Here is a 19,880-nt window from a genome sequence, read left to right as displayed (position 1 = left end):
ACATCTCTCAGATATTACACAATCTCTATCTCTGGGATCTGCTCTGTCCGTCTCTCTCTCTCTCTCTCCCTGTAGTACATTGACTTCTCCCTCCCGCTCCCGCTCTGCCTTTCTTTTGGTTTTCTTCTACCTTTTTTGGTTACGGGTTTGCACAGCTGTTTCTGTTTCTGTGTCTGTTTCTGGGTTTCGTTTTCTGTGAGTCTCCATTTCCTCAAAGTGGGAATTGGGGGGAAATTTGTCTGAGACACCCGCTGGATATACACAGCTTTTACTCTCGTTCGTACATCATTTAATTGGGCCCACAACCGAGAGATAAACCCTTTGATTGAGCTCGGTATTATGAAACACAAACACATCTCCCACCCACACCACACACCAATCGAGGCTCATTAAACATCTTCTCTGGGCGGCTCTTTGCTCTCTTTCTGGCCGTAACGCAATCAACGGGCTAATTTATGGCTCATATGTTGAGGGGGGCCCCCCCCCCTCTGAAACCAAAACGAATTCCAAAGCTCCCCGAAAGGTCTCAAGATCTTTTCGCAATTGGAATAAAATTAGAGAAACCGAAAGAAAACAGCAAAAACAACAAAAACACTTGCAGGAAATGATGAAATCTTTCAAATTGGCTTAGTGGATATCTAACATTTAATTAGTTTTTAATGAGAAATAATTACCAGAACAGTTGGTGCTCCAATGCTTCAAAAAGAGCTCTCTTCAAATGTAGAAACTTCAGGAATTAGAAGGGGAATGGGTTGGGGCTGGGGATGGGGCTGGGGCTGGGGCTGGGGCTGTTTTTTTTGGAGAGCGAGACTCATGCGAGTTCTATGTCACATCACAAGAGCCATTGGAATCAAACATTATAGTTCTATTTAGTTCACACATTCTGCCCTAAATTACAGTCCGAACCGCAGCGTGGCCCAATGGGAGTTGCTTTCTATATTCTATATCTATTATATTCTATTCCACATATCGTACAGAGTACAGAGCACAGAGCACATAAGTTTTGATGGTGAGTCATGCTTTTGGCCATTCGCTTCCTTTTTCTGCCTGGAACTGAACACACAGTCAAATAGCCATCAATTTAGCAGTCATTTTTTATGGCCAGAAGCGAGAACGTGATTCGCCGTTTGACTCATCCCCAAAGGGTGAGGGGGGGGGCTGGCTCTAGGATCAGCATAAAGTTGTAACGAGATGCACTTAAACTGTCACCGCGACTAGTCTGACGCCTGGACTTAGTCGCGAGTCCATTCGCCTCTTAGTCAGAGGCGGACTCCCTGCCCCCCTGCCGTTCTCCTCGCAGTCCTCGGGGTGCACTCGCGACATTGACTTTGACACTCGGCTGGAGAGTCAACAAACCCCACAGGATAATGCAAATCCTCGCGTCGGAGGCTGAGGCTGAGGCTGTGCTGTGGCTGCATTTGTGGAGTATTTGCACTTTTGTCTGGGGAGCAATGCTGCTGCTCATCTGGCATCTGACAACTCATTAGCTGTGCGGCACGGACTGCTGCCAGCGGGGATGGGGCACAGACTCCTCTGAAAAAAGAAGACGCGGATGAAGAGGTGGACAGTCGCTGGCTCCTCTCCTGTGGCTATCTCCCATCCCGTACAATGAACTCATTTCGGACAAAGTTCTCTGACTGGTGGCTGCTGCTGCTGCTGCGGCTGCTGCATCCTTGTATTTGCTACTTTTGTTGTCTGACAAGCGCTCATAAATCTGCAGCTGCAACTGCCCCATGCCGCCACATGCCTCAGTGCCTCAGTGCCTCATGCAAAGTGGAGAGCAGTCCTGCCTTACACCCCCCCTCCCTCCCTCCCTCCCTCCATCTGTGCAGTGCGGAGCTCTTTGTGCCGTGCTGCCCGGCCAGCCTGGTCGCTTTGGCTTCCTTTGTCTGTCTGTCTGTCTGTCTGTCGTCTGTCTGCCCCGCGTCATAGATATCATCATTGGGCATTTATTATTTCAGTTTTCCAGTCTTCGGGGTTTATGCATCTTCGGCGTGGCTCCCCAGCTCCATCTTGCAGTCTTGCAGCTCCATCCCAGCCCACCCATCTCCGTCTCCGTCTTCGTCTTCGTCTCCTGTGTGTGCGGTGTCTGTGGTTATTTAATTTCCTTTGTCTTGTCTGTGGAGCTTCCTTGATATATTCAGGGCATGCCTGCTGACATTTCCCTCCATTCGTCCATTCGTTTTCCTCCGACTATCGATTTCCCCAGCGACAAACAATAAAATGTTTGCCTTTTGATATATGGAATGGCATTGTTTGGGCCATGGAGTTGTGTCTCCCCCCCCCACCACCCACAACAATCATCCCATCTTTGCCAGCGACGTCTACTGTCGACTGTCGCCTGTCGTCTGTCAGTCAATCAATTAGACACCTGTTGCACTGTGCTGCAAGTGTGCGCTCAGCGCCAGACACCTGACATTTAGCCACAGAATAGGATGACAGATCCGATGGCGGATGACAGATGTCTAAGGAATGTCCGGCCTCCAACCCAAATTCCATCAGAGGTGCACCCACAGGAAGGAAGTTCTCCACTGCCTCTGCCTCTGCCTCTACCTCTGCCTCTGCCACTGCCACTTCCTGTATTACTCTGTCGAAGAGGTGCTGCCCCTCCGTCCTCTGCTCTGGTGATGCCCCCATCTCTTGGCCTCGGCCTGCCTCTGTCGCATATTGTTAATCGATTATTAATGACTTTGGCGCAATTAAGTAACAAACAAAGCAAAAATCGCTTCATCAAAGCAGCGAGCAACATGCCATTACCCATTAACAGGCCTACCCTGGCTCCTACCCTCAAACATGGCCAACAAGAGAGCGGCCAGGGGGCAGTCTCCAGCTCCGGCTTCGGCTTCGGCTCCTGCCGTCAAACATGGCCAAAACGACAGCCACAGGGAGATCGAGAGAGAGAGAGAGACTGGAGGTGGCTGGGCGACTGGGAGGCTGGGGCACAATCAACCGGCTCCTCCATCGGAGTAAAAGTTTCCAGAAAAAAAGGCAGCAAGTGCAGGCAGACACACGACACACGGCACTCCACGGCACAGTCTCGCAGGCGTCCTCCGATGGCAAAGATCTTAAGAAAAATCAACATGCAAAAAACCGAAAACCGCCTTAAAATGTGAAAATGCGAATGACCTGAATACACAGATACACACACACACACACACACACACTTACAGATACAGAGAGACACTGAAATTGATAGCACGAACAGTCGGGCCACAAGGGGGGGCACAAGGGGGGGCAACAAGGGGGCGCATGCGCAACACACACGCAACGCCAAAAAGCCTTAAAAGGCAGGCTACGACAACAACAACAACAACAACAACATCGATCGACGATCGACCGACGGACCGACGGACCGACGACCAGCGACGATTTCCTTTTCTGCGCTTTTTAGTGTTTTTTTTTAAGCTGCAGGCAAACTAGTTTCACGTACAGTTTGCTCAAATACCCTGTAAATAGGGGAGGGCCCGAACTGTTGGCAAGAAGTGTGGAGTGCACCTCGTGGAAGATGAAAGAACACAAATAAATAGTAAAGCGCTTCTGTGGTGCTCTTTCTGTGCTATAAACCAGTGAAATACCCTGTAAACTGTTGAAGAGTTGCAGCAGAGGGAAAGACAGCAATTCTGGAAAGCCAAATCTTAGTTTGAGAAATATTTGATGGGAGAATATAGGCCCCAAAACCTATTCTTGTGCAGAATCTGAGGGGAAGAAGTGAGCAGTAAATTTGAACAAATTCCTGTTGGAATACCCTTGGGGAACCCTTGGGAGCACCCTTGGGAGTACCAAACAATTCGATCACTCAATATGGAAATCTTGAAATTTGTGTGCACATTTTTTTCTTTGTTTCTGTTTTCGGGCGACACTCGACGCCACATCGCACTTGCAACTTTTGCCTTAATTGGCCGCACTGTCAGACCGCTTCTGCGCCTCTGCTGTGTCCTCCCCTCTGTTGGCCACACTGTCAGCGCAGAGGTAGAGCCTCCTCCTCCTCCCCTCTCTTGGCCACACTGTCAGCGCAGAGGTAGAGCCTCCTCCTCCTCCTCCACCTCCTCTTCCTTTTGGCCACACTGTCAGCCGTAGCCTCCTTTTGGTTTTCCATTTAATTTATGCACAAAACATTTGCAAATATTTATTGACCATTTTTCTAGACTCTTTCCCGCTCTCTCTCTCTCTCGGGGCCTGCTCTCTCGACACTCTCTCACGTTTTATTAACACATTTCCCCAATTTGCTGTCTGTCGTCCCCTCCAAATGAAAATGAAAAGTTCACGAGGGGGAAAACTCGTTTGGTTATGCATAATATTCCGCGGAGGAGGTGCCTGCCTGACGATCATCTGTTTTGCTGGCCCGCCCGTTGACAAGCCTCAGATTTCAGAGTTTCTTCTCTTATTTTTTTTTTCCGCCATGCCATGCATGGACGGGTGTTAGACCCAGAAACAGAGGCAGAGGCGGAGGCGGAGGCACAACCAAAGCCAAAGCTCAATGAAGCGCGTAAATTGTGGCGTCGAACCCAGAGAAGAGGAGGAGGGTTCTCCCTATGGGTCATACGGCTGTACGTGCCAGAGCCAAGGTATTCCAAAGATCGGACCTGACGATGCATGGAGCATTCTGCCCCCCTACCGGCTGACAAATGAATAATGTTTTATCCCTGACTTTTGGTCAAATCAATTAGGGTTTTTAATGTGGATATTGTGGAGAAAAGATACAGAGGGAGAGAGAGAGAGAGAGAGAGAGAGAGTACTTGTAAATTAATCAACGTTTATCACCTTTTTCTGTAGGAACTCTGCCGCACGGCACTCCCTCTGCACTCTGCCACATGCCCATTCCACGTGGGGATCTCTCCAACAATTAAACAGCCAGAAGAAGAGAGCCCACATCGTAAACACCTTGCCACAAGTTGCATTTTAATTAGTTTTCGCAGGCGGGCGGGCGGCAGCAGAAAAATAAATTAGAAATCTAGAAGGCCGGCGGCCACTCCCTCCCTCTCGTCTTGTCGGCCGACACAACAATTTTAACAGCATTTTCTACTCCACCAATAAAACGCATTCGAGTCGAGATTGGATGCAATAGCATTCCAGGAATTACAAATAAGTAGAATGCCAATGCCCCAAGCCCCCAAGTCCCCCCGTGCCCCGCCCTATGCCAATCCCCTGCATGTTGAATGCCACCGCCAATTGCTGTGATAAATGAGGCACTTGCTGCAAAGCAACAAACAGGTGTTTTCCATGTATGGTCTCTCTCAGGCATCAGGTCTCTGGTCTCGGGTCTCGGGTCTTTGTCTTGGTCTTTCAGGCCCTACAATCCACACGGCGAAAGAGACATACATTTCATGGCTAGAAGCAGAACAGAGCCCGCCTTAAAAGGTAGACCACACAATCCATAAAAGCCAAAACGTGTTTGCCAGACCAGAAAAGAAGGCTGTGGCACCTCAGAGAGTGCTACGGCGGCGGCATAGCTTCAATGGTTCTGGCTCCACTTTGATTTTCATTGCCCATAAATGGTGGATTATTTGCGCTGCACTTCTCCGCGATCTTTGCCAAACCACGGCTTGTATGGCGGCCTCAAATGGCCCCAACTCCGCCAGCCTCTCGGACATTAATCAAGAGTACTTCCGTGTGTGAAGGCGAAGGTGCTGAAAACGGAAGACCAAGACCTTTCTTCTGCACGATCCAATCCATCAATCACCCATCGCCCGAGTGGCAGCAGACAGCGAGAGCTGCCCGAACTATGGGTTAACAAAGATTAACTGCCTGTTGGCGCTGGCCAGAAGGGAAATGGCCGAGTCTTTCGCGAAACTCGAAACCCTCCTGGCTTCCTTTGGGGTAGCTCTGGGGGTTAATTCGTTTGCCCAGAAAGGGGTGTCCCTTTACACGTGTCCTGTTTCGAATGTTCATGTGTTTACCCAAGGATTGGCCTTCCTTTTCTTCCTTCCTTTTTATGTTCTCTCTGTTGCTTTAATGAGGACGACTTCGCCGTATCCTGCTCAAACCGGAGCGTAGCATTAGTTTAACAAGTTTAAAAGCTGCTTAAACTGATCCTCCACGTTGAAGGGCGGCCCCTCGGTGGGTGGCTCCGTGGTGGGCGCCTCCGTGGTCGTGGTGGTGGTGGTGGTCGTGGTCGTGGAGGTGCTCGTGGTGGACTCGGGCACGGGCACGGGCATGGGCTTGGGCTTCACGCGGCCATCCAGACAGGCCTGCAGATAGTTGTAGTTGGTGGCGGTGGACTCCACGTAGCGGCGCTCGGCCTTGTGGATGCACTGCTCGTGGGAGAGCTCCACGACACGGTAGCGCTCCTGCAGCAGGCTGGCGGACTCCGAGGCGTTCCCCGAGATGCTGTACGTGGCCACGGTGTTGTTGGAGCCCTGCGGAGCGAGAGGGGGTTCCGATTAGAGGCGGAAATGGAAAGGGGAGTGTCTGAGCACTCACCACAGTGGCATGACAGTTGAAGGAGTCGAGGGTGCCATTGATGCTGTTGCACTTCCTCAGGTCCTCGCACACCCTGCCCGCCGAGCGCTCGATGGTCCGGCGAGTGGGTATGAAGTCGCTGTCGATGCCCTTGCGCGAGTTCTGCGCCTCCTTGGCACAGGTGCTGTAGTTCGCGCTGTAGATCTCTGCGATCTGGTTGGACTCGCCGATGTAGCCGCCGAAGCAGGCCACCGAGGCCATGGGGTCGCGCCGCGTCACCCGGGAGTTGAGGAACAGATGCGTGAGGCCGTCCTGCGTGGGCAGACCCACGTACGGCGGCAGGGGCCGGCTGATGGCCTCCGCGGCAGGAGCCACAGTCAGGAGGGCGGCTGCACAGAGCAGCAGCATCCGCAGGGAGACGGCGCCGGCAGCAGTCATATTTTCAGCAGGTGGCAGGTGGCAGGTGGCAGGAGGATGGAGAAGAGAAGACTACTGATCCAGTTTTGGCGCATTGGCTCTTTTTATATGCGAGCCCCGATCTGGCCACCGGATGACAGGCGATGATAAGGCCCCCCCTTCCCCTAACCCCTTACCCCCTGTGATTATGTGATTTCCTTTTCGCGATGCTAATGTCTTATCTGCAATCTGCTTTGTTTTGCTGTGCAATAATTGCCTTCCTTTGCCGCATTATCTTTTGGACTACTCCCCCGAAAGATAAGCCGCAGATAAACATTGAACAAATCTTCTATGCTCTAAGCACTCTCTTCTGCACTCTCTTCTGCACTCTCTTCATGGGTGGATTTCCACCTCGAGTGCATCCACCCTGCCTGCAGAGGGTGTGAATGGGGGGTAGCCACCAAGTATTGTCCTAAGGTAAACCCACCCCCACCCCCAGCCCCAGCCCCATCCCCATCTACAATGGCCAGCCGACAGGCGAGAGTCAAGGGGGAGCACAGATAGCGGGCTGCCGTTTGTTTGAGGGTCTAATTTTATAATATCTCTGTAAATATTGGTTGAATCTTTCCGCTGGGGCGCCGCCTCCGGGGCCGCCGGGGAACGAGTCGCATTGCGCCCCGCCCTGGGGCGGCGGGGGAGGGATGTAATAAAACTTTGGGGGATGACTGGTCTAAGCAAATAGGACTTTATTGCCGTCGTTAAACATCGTTCAACGAGATCCTAAATGGTGTTAAATGTTAGGTATATTGTACTAGATATCACAAACCCCCACCAAAAACCCGGCACCTCTCGGATCCCCCCCTGTGGTTGGGGGGGGGCCCCCACCTGCAATCCCCTGCAATTCCTATGGACTTCGTCGGGGCCTCAGGCCCACGTTCATGCCAGAGGACGAGCGCAGGATGAAGTTCATCATGGGCTTGACCTCCGGTCCCCTGGGGAGCAGCTCGTAGTACCGCAGAACCTTGCTGACCAGCGCCTTCAACTCGAGCATCGCAAACTTCTGGCCGATGCAGTTCTTGGGCCCCGCACTGAACGGCAGATAGGCAAACGTCTCCCGATCCTCGGAGTCCGCCCGCTCCAGAAACCTCTCCGGCTTGAAGGCCAGCGGATCGGGGAAGAACTCCGCCTCGCGGTGGGCAAAGTAGAGCACCAGGTAGATGCTTGTATTGGCGGGTATCGTCTGTCCGCCGATCTGTATCTCCTTCGAGGTGTATCTGCCGACGGCCGGCACGGCCGGGTACAGTCGCAAGGTCTCCCTGATCACGCAGTCGAGGTACTTGAGATCCTGGAGCTTCGCTTGGGTGACGGGAGTCGACGGATCCCTGCCCAGCACTTGCAGAAGTTCTCGGTAGATCCTCTCCTGCACTTGCGGATGCCTCGCGATGGCGTACAGGGCGAAGGAGACGCCGCTGCTGGTGGTGTCGTCGCCCTCGAACATGAAAGTGTCCACCTCCTCGCGTATATCGGCGTCGCTCAAGGGCTGCCCCTCGATGGTGGCCTGCAGGAGGATGTCCAGCAGCGCCATTTGGGACTTGCGACCCACCTCGGGGTCCCCCAGACCTGGGCGAGGAGTCGAGAGCCATGGATTAGTGACCGATTGTTGATCCGATAGTGATCCGATGGATCTGGCACTTACTCAGCGGCCTGTAGCTGCCGTCGGCCTTTGCCTGCTCCACGGCGGCGCGCCGCTCGCGTATGACCTTGTCGGTGAAGTCGTGCATGACGCGGACATCCTTCAGCATCTTCCTGCGCAGCACGGGGCAGGTGAGGCGGAAGAGCCAGTCGTAGCGCTGCAGGAACCTGAACATGCGATCGCTTTGGATGTACACGACACTGCGGCGGGGGAGAAGGGAATGGATTTAGCGGGGAATCCTCGAGAAGGGGCTCTGCGGCACTTACCTCTTGAGGGCCTGAACGTAGGGGAACTCGGAGTCACTCTGGGCATTCACTTGCACCCCCATGGCGGCCTCTAAATGAAGAATACAAGCAACCAACCCACCATAAGTCTTCCAGGATTGCGAGGATCGGTAGATAGAGGGACTCTACCCACCTGTTATGACATCTAGGGCTGCCAGTGAGACGTAAGGCAGCATGTCCACCGTCGTCTCGCCATCGGCCACCTGCCGGAGCTTCTCCACCATCACGGCGGCCTGCCTGTCCATGATATCCACGTAATGGCCGAGGACATTGAAGTGGAAGGCGTTCGTGAAGACCTTGCGCCGCGCGTGCCACTTTTTGCCCACACTCAGGAGCAGGCCATCGTTGAGGAAGGGGCGCAGGAACTTGTAGAGCTGTCCCTTCTGCAGGAGCGTGGTGCTGCCCAGAATGGCCTCAAAGTACTTCAGGTCCTTGGTGTAGATCAGCGACTCGCCGAGGATCCACATGCGGAATGTTTTGCCATACAAACGAAAGGATTCCTCCACCCAATCGACGATGTCTGCAAGGGATTCGCGTTTACTTTCCCGGAGCGGAGGATGTCTCTTTGCACTTACTCTCTGCGCCCAGGTCCAGGGCCTGCAGGCCATTCCCCAGGACAGGCAGCGACAGGGGCCCAGAGATCTTTGACCTCTCGAGGGTCGCAGCACGTTGGCGCTTGCGCGCAAAGTCCCAGGTGAGGAGCACTGCCAGAGCTCCAAAGGCGAGGGTCAGCAGCAGCATTACAATCGGAGAATCGGAGAATTAGAGCTTAAGCTAGAGATCAGAGCTAGTGCCAGTGCCAGTGCCAGTGCCTCTCGCGCTGTGTGTTGTGTTTGCCGTCGAGTTTCGCGATCAACTGCCTCCGCCCGTCCGCTGTAGTTTGATGATAACAGAACTCGGATCGGCCGCTTGACCAGTCAAGCGCCACTTTCGGTTTTTGTTTCGAAACCAACGAACATACTTCTATATGTAGAATCAGAGTCTCTCTCCTGCCTTCTCCCTCTCTCTCTCTCTGATGTCCGATCGGATATGGTATATGTATTTGTCTCTCCGGAGAACTGGTTTGTTTGTCAACGAAATATATATTGTAAACATTCGGTAAGGCGTTTTTCAATGCTTCAAAGTTCGCCTTTTGCATAAAAAAATGAGCGGGAATGTTGCGGGCAAGTGGCAAGGGCCGCGGCTCTATCTTAAACCCGGTAATTGTTCAGTTTATATGTGAGCTTGTGTCTTATGTAACTGTGATGTGATCTGTGATTCCACTTTTCTTATAATTCTCTGTCCCTTTTTCCTACACTCACACCAACACCAGTCGTCTAATCTCGCTCCCTTCCGCCTGATTACGTGCACTGCACGAGGACTGTGTGTGAGAGAGAGAGAGAGAATGAGTAGGGGGAAGGGCTAGTGGCTATATTCTGGCTATAATAATGATCCGATCCGATCCAGATTGGTCAATCTCCTAGCTATGATCATTCTCTATGATTCTGCGCTTTTGGGGGAGGAAGGGGGCAGGGCTGCTCTAGATCTTATAGTTTCCGAGAACTAGTCGTCAAACAAGACAGACAGATGCTGATCAATATGCATATACCTGAGTATATGGGGTGAGTGTTGCACACGTGTGCCTTCAGCTCAAATCGAATACATAACCCGTATACCCTTCGAGCTCTAATCGGAGAACCAGTACCAGTACTCGTCGCTTATGTAGCTACAGTCGTCTTTGCGATAATTAAAATGCAACAAAGTTTCGGCTTGTTTGTATTTTCAATGTCGCAGAGCGATTACGATTGCAATTGCGATTGTGATTGCAAAGAAATATTTTCAATCGGGTTGCAATTTTAATTTACATTTAAATTGTTTAATGATTCTTTCTGGAAACTATTGCTTAGTGAATCAATGAACCCAATTAACAGGTGAATTAATGCAGCAGACTCGAGGCCTCGAGGCGGGCAGTGGAGTGCTGCTGCGGCAACGCCAACGCCAACGCACCTTCCCCAAGACACAAGCACTTGACTCTCCAGATTCAGCTGCCTCAGAGCCAACAGAAGCTCCAGAATAAACAGCTGCGACAATCGGAGCGACTCGAGGCGACACGACATGCGGCAGGCGGCAGTTGAATGGACTAGCGATACAGCGATTGCCGGTAGTAGTTCTTTTCGCTGCTGCCACTGCTGCCGCTGCTGGTGTTGTCGGTTACCTCGTTGAACTTCACGGCAGAGTTCATTGGAGTTGAAGCAAGGTTCCGCCACGCCCCCCTCTCTGGGGCGTGGAGCAGCAGACAAGCAGACAAGCAGACAGGCAGACAAGAAGTACATTCACTTTGGCGGTCAATTAGGGCGCACTCGAATGACATCCGCACATGCTTTCCATTGTTACGGCGGGGCTCTGTTTCTGGCTAAGACAACAAACCAGGCAAGAGCCCGCCTAAGAGAACCGAAACAAGTTATCAAAATGTCAAAATCCACAGAGGGACAGACAGACGGACAGACAGACAGACAGCCAGAAAAGAGGCGACTTCTATGACGCTCGACAGAACGGAAAACAGAAAACTGAAAACAGAAAACGTGAAACGTGAAACGGTAAACGGGAGCGTCATCATATCTATAAGAAGGAACAAGAGAGAGAGAGAGAGAGAGACAGAGACAGAGAAATGATAGAAAACGTTGACTCATGCTGTTCCCAGGGAAAGAATCAAACCCCAAAAGAAAGATTTCTATGGTATTATTTCGAACTGCAGGTAATTATGCGGGACCCCCAAAAACCCACCGTCGGATATCAATCAATAAACACCACGCCCCAGACCCCAAGAACCCGAGGAAATCCAGTGACAGGCACGCAGTAGCCGAAACGCAACCCCATTCAAGAGAGCTTTGCCCCTCCTCCTCGTGTGCAGCCAAGGCTGAACAGCAGATCCCCATCGGGCCATCGAGCCATCGAGCCATCGAGCCACAGACGTGGCCTGAGGTTGGGGGCCGGCTGGAGTGGGTTTTGTTTCTTGGTTTCCTTTGTTTGTTTTGCCGAAAAATACGCATGTTTCCTGCTTCCGCTGCACTCTCTCTCTCGAGCCGCCGTACGATATCTGTCGTCTAGCCGGGGAGTCAGTCAACTTTTCAAGAGGGGGATTCCCCTCCCCCCTGAAACCATCTGCCATGTGCCTTCATCCCATATCCAAATCCTCCTGCTCCTCCTCCTCATCGACAGGGAATCCTCTGCCCCCTGCCGCTCATCGGAACAACGGAACAAAGAAGAGAGTTTTGTTTTGACGCGTATTTCCATTCCGCTTTTTCGGGTTGTCCCGGCAACCGGCGAAAATGTTAAGAAAAACATGTCTGGCATGCACCGAATGGGTAGAGGGGAGCAGTGGGCGGAGGGTGGGAGGTGGAGGGCACTTCAACAGAGGGGTTGCAGACAGCACGTGTCTGGAGCACTGCGCCTGCCCGTAAAATAACAAAAATCAGCTGACTGATTGAGGGAACAAAGTGGCCAGCCCAACGCTCGAATGTGCCCCAACATTACTCACAGTAGGGGATGTACATACGATTCATGGATGTGGCTAAATTTGAACACTTTAGAGATCTCTCAACAGACGCAACACAGGCCGATACCTTGAACTTCAGGTGAAACACCACGACTTTTAACCCAGAGCCAACACTCGCCGAAAGCCGAGCAAAACTGCTAAAAACCTTTTGCTGGGGGGCCAATGGGGAGAAGGTCAGTGACTAATGAAATCTCGGGGGGGAGGTCACAGAAAAACAAAATCAACGGTTAGAGTGGACCGAAGCGACAATTATAATATCCCTCGAATGGTTTAAAGTCGCTTTAACACTTTGCTGTTGGTATCTTTCCGATCTTAGGCGATGGTCCCTGGTCCAGGCATTGAGGAAGGGCAGCAATTCAGTTGGACATCTTTTGCGCATCTGAATTTTATGGAGTTCCATCTAAAAAACAGCATTTTTACTGAACAAAAGTATTTCTGGTATTTTTTGGTATTAAATGTAGTATTTTTTGGTATTATATTAAGAATTTTTGGTATTTTCATGCGCTTGTTAAAGAACACAGCAAAGGAGAGATTTTTGCATTAGCTTTAAGTATTTCTGGTGTTTATTTTGACTGAATACAAATATGCCCGTCCCACTCTTTGAATACCGTGCAAAACAATTCAAAACCAGAGTGAATCCCAGCCGAGTTGTAAGCCCATGTTGACGTTGTAATTTTGCATCATTACCACCGCCGGCCCCCGTCGTCCCCCCGGAGCCCGCTTCCTCGCCCCTCGGTGGAAGTGCGGCGTGGGAAAGTCAAGAGTTGGAGCGCGATCTTCAGTCGAGTCGCCGTTGGCCCCCAAAACTTGAATCTCCACTGCGATCTGTGGCATCTCTGGCATTTCTATCTCCCTCTCTCCCTCTCTTTCTCTCTCTCTCTGTCTGGTGTGGAGCACACCATTGTTTGAAATCTTCATTAGACTCATTGCTCACTCATTAAATTGTTTGGCGCCTTTGTGAGTAATTGTCACTTGAGTAATTTCTCTCTTCCTCTCCCTCTCTCTCTTTTAGCCGAAAATTGCAGGCACTTGAGAGGTTTGCCAAAGCAAATCTCTTGTCTGTGGGGCATAAAGGGGTTGCATAAGTCGATTTATTGCTTACTTGAGGAATCATTGTGACGCGTCACATTTCCTCTGCCCCTTTCCCGCTTCCCCCTTGCTGGTATTCCTGTTTCCCTGAGATTCACCTGAAAGATCCGAGTGCCTGCTGGCTACTGCCATACGATCCGATCCGATCCGACCCGATCCGCTCGACTTTTATTTGCGGTTTGTCCATCAACCTGGGGAGCTTCTGTTGGGGCATATATCATGTTTAAATATTATTAGCTGTGAGATGTGTGCATTTATATATGATTTATTTTGCTTGAGTTGCGGCTTTAACCTTCCTCGACGCGAACACCGCTCGAACCTTGATTTATTATTATTTCCACCAAGTACTTGACACAGAGAAAGAGAGAGGGAGAGAGAGGGCAATGCCAATGACAGCCAACGACCCTCCAGAAGCAAAGATTTCGCATTCGCTGAAGATGCAGCAAATCGGACTGTTTTGGCTGTTTGGTTTTTTTGCATACATTTTCAACACCTCAAATGAATCTGTGGATTTACGAGTGCTACAACTCCATTAGGCTGGGAGGTGGATGCCGTGCGAGCTGCTCATAAAGCCATCTCCGGAGACCCATCCACGACCCATCGCGGTGGCGTGCAATCATTTATGCCGCGCCAAATAGTTTATAAAACAATTCATTTTGTTATATCATTAAGCGGCTTCTACTCTGCCGCATTGCGCCGCACTCACACACACACACACAGACAGCCGCACAGGTGATCGCGTGATCACTCTCAGTCTCTGCCTCTGGCTCTGGCTCTGGCTCGGTCTCCGTTTCGCATTCACTTTTTTTGTTGGCCGAAAGAAATTTTAATTACGGCATCGCATCAGAGAAAGATTCAATTACAAAACATGGGAGAGCTCGGGGTCTCTGATCAACGATACTTGGGATGGACACGGACGCCCGCACGGAAAGGAAGCTACGGAAACATCCGTCCAGTTGCGCCACTCCGCCGGGCAAACACTTCCCAGAGACGTGGGCACGGGTGCGCTCCTTGGGCTGCCACACCTCGGAATGGGGCAGCACTCAAACTAATTGCTTGCTAAACGGTTTCCAAAGGGCAATTACTGCATTAAAACAAACTATCAAACAAGCGGCCAAAGACGTAGCCCGGCAGGAGCAGCAATTCGCGTGTCTGCACTTTGACCTATGGACATTGTATCTTTGTATCTGGGGGCCATAGATAGTCCCCAGACACAGTCCAGTCGAGCCCAGCCCCCGCACTGTCCATTTCCATTATCCCATTATTCCATTAGCCAGGCTTTTACTTTGATTTCTTTGGATTCAACTTTGAACTTTCGCCTCAGGTACATGCATACATACATGCATATGTGTGATTTTCCTTCGAGATCAAACGCCAAAGATGTGACACGGCTGCCTGTGTTGAGATTTCCAGGTAGAGGTTTCTGGCCTAAACACCTGGCCGTCCACTTTGCGCGCTGCTGCCTGTCCGCGGGTCTCCGGCTCTGTCTTTCTGTCAAAATTTTCCCCAATTAATGAGCAATTTAGCTGTCAGCGGGTCTCGCCTCGTTTGTTTTACATACCTGCCAAAAACTATGGAAAGAAACACCAACGAAAATGCAAACGCAAACGAAGCCTCTGTTTCTGTTTCTGCCTCTGCCGCTGGCTCTGCCGCTGCGCTGCCAAGCTTCGTCTGAAATCGGATTTGGATTCGGACTCAGATTCAGTTTCGGATCTGCACTGTGGAGTGGACCTATGCTTGGACCTGCAGCAGCAACAAAAAAAAATCTGCGCTCATTCGTCTTTCTTTGGTCGTCGCGTGCAGTCGTTGCTCTTCCCTTCTCGGCCAGTGCTTGCCAAACCTCGTGCGCAGTGACTGAACAACCACGTGCAGGGCAAGTCCTGTCCTCCCTCGCAAGGGGCCATCCAAAACACAAGCTCTGTTCTTGAAAACCACTTGCAGTGGCTGCCAAACCACGCGTAGGCAGTTCCTGTCAAACCCCACGTGCTCGGTGCTTGTCAAAGTGTAAGTGCGCTTCGTTTTTCTTTTCCTCCTCCTGTTTTTTTGCATTGCCAAACATCGAAAACAGTGGAACTTGTTTCTTAGCGGTTCTTAAATGTTGGCCGTCGCTCAAAAAAAGTCAGACAACCCGTAACATACACTCGTATTCGTATTCTCGTATTCGTATTCTCGTATAAATGCCAAAGCCAGGCCCATTTCTGCGCTTGAAAGAACCCCCACTTCTTGACTCACGCTGTGAGATAACTTCGCCTTTTGGGGGGGCAGGGAGGGGGAGAGAAAGATACAAAGATACAACATCCAGAATCCAGAATATACCGATACATGTCGCCATGGATGGTGTTGTTGTTGGCTGTTGGCTCTTGGCTGTTGCCTGGTGACTAATGCGAGATTCATTTGGCGCGACTTTTGTGAAAAATCTCATAACGGGGCCGCTTACAAAAGGGGCGGCAGCAGAAGCAGTTTCGAAATAGATTGAATCTGTGGCGAGACAAAGAAGCAGCTCTCATCATGAGGAGCGCCAGAGATGATCAATGGACGTGCTGAAAGAATTTGGAATAGATTAAAGATCAGTAGCATCGTTTGAAATGATTGATTCACTGCGAGAATGGCATGGAACGGGTGGCTTGCACTGTTGAGAAGTCTAGGAATGCCACTCCTCCCACTCCTCCTACTCCTCCTCCTCCAAGCCGAACATATTTCAAATGTCAGAGGATTATCCTCCCCCTTCTGTCTCCCGCTGGAAGCGATCCTCAGTCCCGAACCCAACCAAACGACTTGCCTCATTAACCGCCTGTGGGGCTGGCAATAAAAATGAGACCTAGCCATAACAATAACCCATCCAGCACAGCAGCCGCCATTTGGAGAAGGAAATTCCATTGCCATCTATAGGAAAAACTGTACTGTTGCCCAGCGCTGGCTTGTTAATAAATGGCCATCCAATGGATGGGTATGGGCAGGGGCTGGGGCAGGGGTAGGGGCAGGGGTAGGGGCAGGGGTATGGGTCCCCTATTAAAGGAGAAAGTTTTCTTTGGCTAAGGCTTTGGCTTTGGCTTTGGTCCAGGCGCAAAAACTAAAATCTCAGCAGAAATAAAAGGCTGCTCTGCCTGTCGATCGGATGTGCATTCTACTGGTGGGGAAGGGGGAGGGGGGGGGGCACCATAGATCCAATAAGGCAGCAGACCTCTCTCTCTATCCTCTCATTAGTGGCTTCGAAAATGTCATGTCACGAGTTTCCTTCTAAGGGGGGGAGGAAGGGGAATGGGAATGGGAATGGGAGAACCCATTGAGGAAAACGCACGTTTTCAATGCAGTGAAATCTGTGCAGCAGCGGAAGCAGCATGCTTGTGCAGTGTATCTGCATCTTGTAGATACGCGCCTCTTAATTGCCACGCTTTATGCGGCACACTCCTCTAACGGTTTATCATCTCTCTTACCCTCTGTTTGTCGTCTCTTGCAGCAATCCCCTCATTGCAAAAAGTAAAAGTCACTCGGGCATATCAGCAGCACCAGCAGCACCTCTGCCACCCAGCATTGGTGGCGGCATTGTTGGCCCCCAGTTGCCCCCAATTGGCAGCGGTTTCGTCAAGTTGCGTCATGTAGCAAAGGAGAACGAGGAGAGCCAGCAACAGCCCAGCACATCGTCAGCGTCAGCGAAGGAATCACCAGTGCAATCGCACTCATCGCTGCAATCAGCGACAGATAAGCAGCAGACGGCAGCGACAAAGGAGGAGCAAACAGAAGACCCATCGAATCCCACTGCGTTGCCCCAGTTTCTCCAAGGCGTGCGTCGCTCATCGACCCAGGTGAGATCCCCCACTCCGTCCTTGCCATATCTTCCAGTCCTGATCAACCCCCTCCTCCCTGCGTCCAGGTCATGGGCCCCGATCAGCGCACACTCACCAAGACCACCTCCATTAAGGAGCGTCTGGCTTCGCTGCAGAAGAGCGGCGAGGATGACTGGAGGAAGCGCATCTCGAAGCGCGACGAGGTCGACGATATACGCCGCGAAAACTTTGTAAACGTGAGTTCATTTCCATTTCCATTTGCACTTCCATTTTCGTTCCTTTTTCTCTGGGTTAAGCTGTCGCCGGCGCTGCCACTGCGCCTGCGCATGCGTGCCTCTGTGGACCGCAACGGATCCGATCTCTCGATCTCACGATCTCACGATCTGGATCCCCATTTCAATTGCGTGAAAAGTGTTTCCTTATTGTTAATCGTTTTGTTTATTAACGTTTTGCTGCACATTTGACTCGACTCCTCTGTTCCGCTCATTTCTGCAATGCACCCGTTGTCCGTGGCATGCCAGCAGAGCGTTAAAGCTGACGGCAATGACATAATAATGCGAAAAGTGCAAGTGATATTGAAAGAGTGGAGCGGCGGCGGGTGCCACCGGGGGCTGTGCATGGGGGTGACTAGTTTACGAGCACGGGTACGAGTGCGTTTGCAGTGGCCTGACTCACAATCAGATTTATGATTTCAAAGATAAGGTGCGCTCCGTCGTTCTTTCGTACTGCGCTGATGCTTTTCGTAAACAATCTAAGACGACTCACGTAGTTCATTGTCAGTCAAAGAGCCACCTCTAGAGGGGATTGAATCAAAACAGAAATCTTTGGTCAGCGGAAAACATCATGTGTCATTTGTCATGTGCAATATTTTAGTATTTGAACAAGCGGGAACGTTGTGAGACGCGGCAAGGGCCGCAGCTCTGCTTGCATACCTGGTACTCATTCAGTATACACGAGTATGTCTCTCGCAGTCTTTTGGTATCGCTGTTCGCTTGTGTAACAGTGTGATATCACACAGAGATCTGGATGAAAAGTTTGGTAGCTCTAGCTCTCATAATCCCTAAGAGCCAGGCGCTAATCGGGACGAAAGATATATACTTTATAGGGTCGGAAACGCTTTCTTCTGGGTGTTGCACACATTCACAATATACACAACACTACTTAGTATATTCCAAAACTCTTCGAATACTGGGTATTAAAGGAACCCTCTAGTATCTAGAAACGGAAACTTAAACCATGAAAACCAAAAGTCCCGAGAGTACCGCCGTTCGGTGGTAATCCGCCGTTGATCCAAATCCCGATGGTCGTCCCAATTTGGCGGCCAATTTGTTCCTGTAAGTTCCAACAATGAAGTCCTGGCCACACATACATTTATTTGAATTTCGCGCCCACTTTTCTACTTGATTTTCGTGTGCGCCCAAAAATATGCAACGAATATTGTGCGATAGCCGATTGTCGGGTTCCATTTATTGCCGCCTCATGGCGCCAACAAAAAGACGCCAGGTGGCGGTGTCTACCAGACAGTTCCATAAATATCCGCCGCTAGCGTCTTTGTGCCGTTTGGGGGCCTGTTCCGCCCATTGAAACCCTTTATTGGGGATCTTTATCTTTATTGATAATTAGAGGTAGAATATGTGGGGGCCAAGCGCAGTAAGGCAGAGGGGACCGTCTTTTCGCTTGGGGAATTGGAATTGTTAATCAAATGTTACTTTCATTCGAATGAAAACGAAACGAAACGTGCAGTTGTGATGTCACTGCCGGCAAAACCCATGCAGTAGTTGTTCCGCCGTTAAATTTCACTGCCATGCCATGTCCAAAAATATCTCCTGTCTATTCTTTTTTATGGGCATGGCCACATATCAGAGCGGCACTTGCACCGCTGGCGAAAATTCCCGAGACATGGATCCATCGTCGGATGCCGTTTGGGCTGTCAATTAGCCGCCGCTAGCTTTGGGCCATAAATGAAGTTTAGTGAACTTTTCCCTCCCTTACCTCTCTCCCTCTCTCTGTCTTGGTTTGTGCCTGATTAAACGGTTACTTGTGGCCCATAATTATGCGGGTCTTCTGCCTGCCCTGCCACAGACTCCCCCCCACCCGAATTGCACAAAGTAATCACATTTAATTACGGTTGGAAACCCCCCGCCTCCTGCCACATGTGGGGCTTACTCATCATCGTCCTCCTCCGGGGCGGCAGCTGTGGGTTGCCACTGGTGGAGAGAGCGAGAGCGAGAGAAATGTTGTGAGGAAATCATGTCAAAGCGATCTTCTGACCCACACACCATTCCAAAATACTCTCTGGCGGGGGCAAATGAGTTTTGAAGTGTTGTTGGCAGCGAATTACATGCCACTTGGAGTGGATTGGTTTGGAGTGGAGTGGAGTCTTGCTTCCCCATTTTGTTGTTGGTTCGTTACGTTTTCGGAGGGGCGGCGCACACGCTCTTCAAGCGCGCCCCTCAAGCGGAGCCGTACAGTGGGACAAGGTCAATGGTACGGTAAATGGCAGAGCACGGGCTATACCCATCGCAGAAGGCGCTCTTTCCATCCCATTCCCCACTGTTCTACCCTCATTTTCTACGCTGCGGCAAGACATCATTTTGACGTCCATTAGAATACAATTTATTAATAATTAAGATGACTTTCTGCTTCTGTATTCCTCTTTGGCGTCTCTTTTGGTCTCTGCTTTGCTCTGCTCTGTTGGT

The 19,880-nt window shown here is 50.9% G+C and overlaps 3 protein-coding genes across 3 annotated transcripts in view; 1 reads left to right on the top strand and 2 right to left on the bottom strand.

Annotated features, from left to right (window-relative positions):
- LOC6601181 (mucin-19) overlaps positions 1-19,880 on the top strand; it is a 122,407-nt gene that overhangs the window by 89,951 nt on the left and 12,576 nt on the right. Inside the window, exons 15-16 of the mRNA XM_026992413.1 lie at positions 16,854-17,199; positions 17,268-17,417. Of these exons, the coding sequence (XP_026848214.1) occupies positions 16,854-17,199; positions 17,268-17,417 (496 nt within the window). The remainder of the gene's footprint in view (positions 1-16,853; positions 17,200-17,267; positions 17,418-19,880) is intronic.
- Positions 5,920-6,873, bottom strand: LOC6601179. The gene is made up of 2 exons (XM_002026209.2): positions 6,421-6,873; positions 5,920-6,356 (listed from the first exon to the last, which is right to left on the bottom strand). Exons 1-2 carry the CDS (start codon positions 6,835-6,837, stop codon positions 5,997-5,999), a joined length of 777 nt encoding a protein of 258 aa, XP_002026245.1. The 5' UTR covers positions 6,838-6,873; the 3' UTR covers positions 5,920-5,996.
- On the bottom strand, positions 7,518-9,628 carry LOC6601180 (probable cytochrome P450 4d20). The gene is made up of 5 exons (XM_002026210.2): positions 9,348-9,628; positions 8,906-9,292; positions 8,755-8,824; positions 8,492-8,688; positions 7,518-8,415 (listed from the first exon to the last, which is right to left on the bottom strand). Exons 1-5 carry the CDS (start codon positions 9,511-9,513, stop codon positions 7,700-7,702), a joined length of 1,536 nt encoding a protein of 511 aa, XP_002026246.1. The 5' UTR covers positions 9,514-9,628; the 3' UTR covers positions 7,518-7,699.

The sequence above is a fragment of the Drosophila persimilis genome, unplaced genomic scaffold (assembly GCF_003286085.1).
Source record: "Drosophila persimilis strain 14011-0111.01,24,50 unplaced genomic scaffold, DperRS2 tig00000732-arrow-arrow-pilon, whole genome shotgun sequence".
NCBI lineage: Eukaryota > Metazoa > Arthropoda > Insecta > Diptera > Drosophilidae > Drosophila > Drosophila persimilis.
This window is presented reverse-complemented; position numbering and strand designations above follow the sequence as displayed.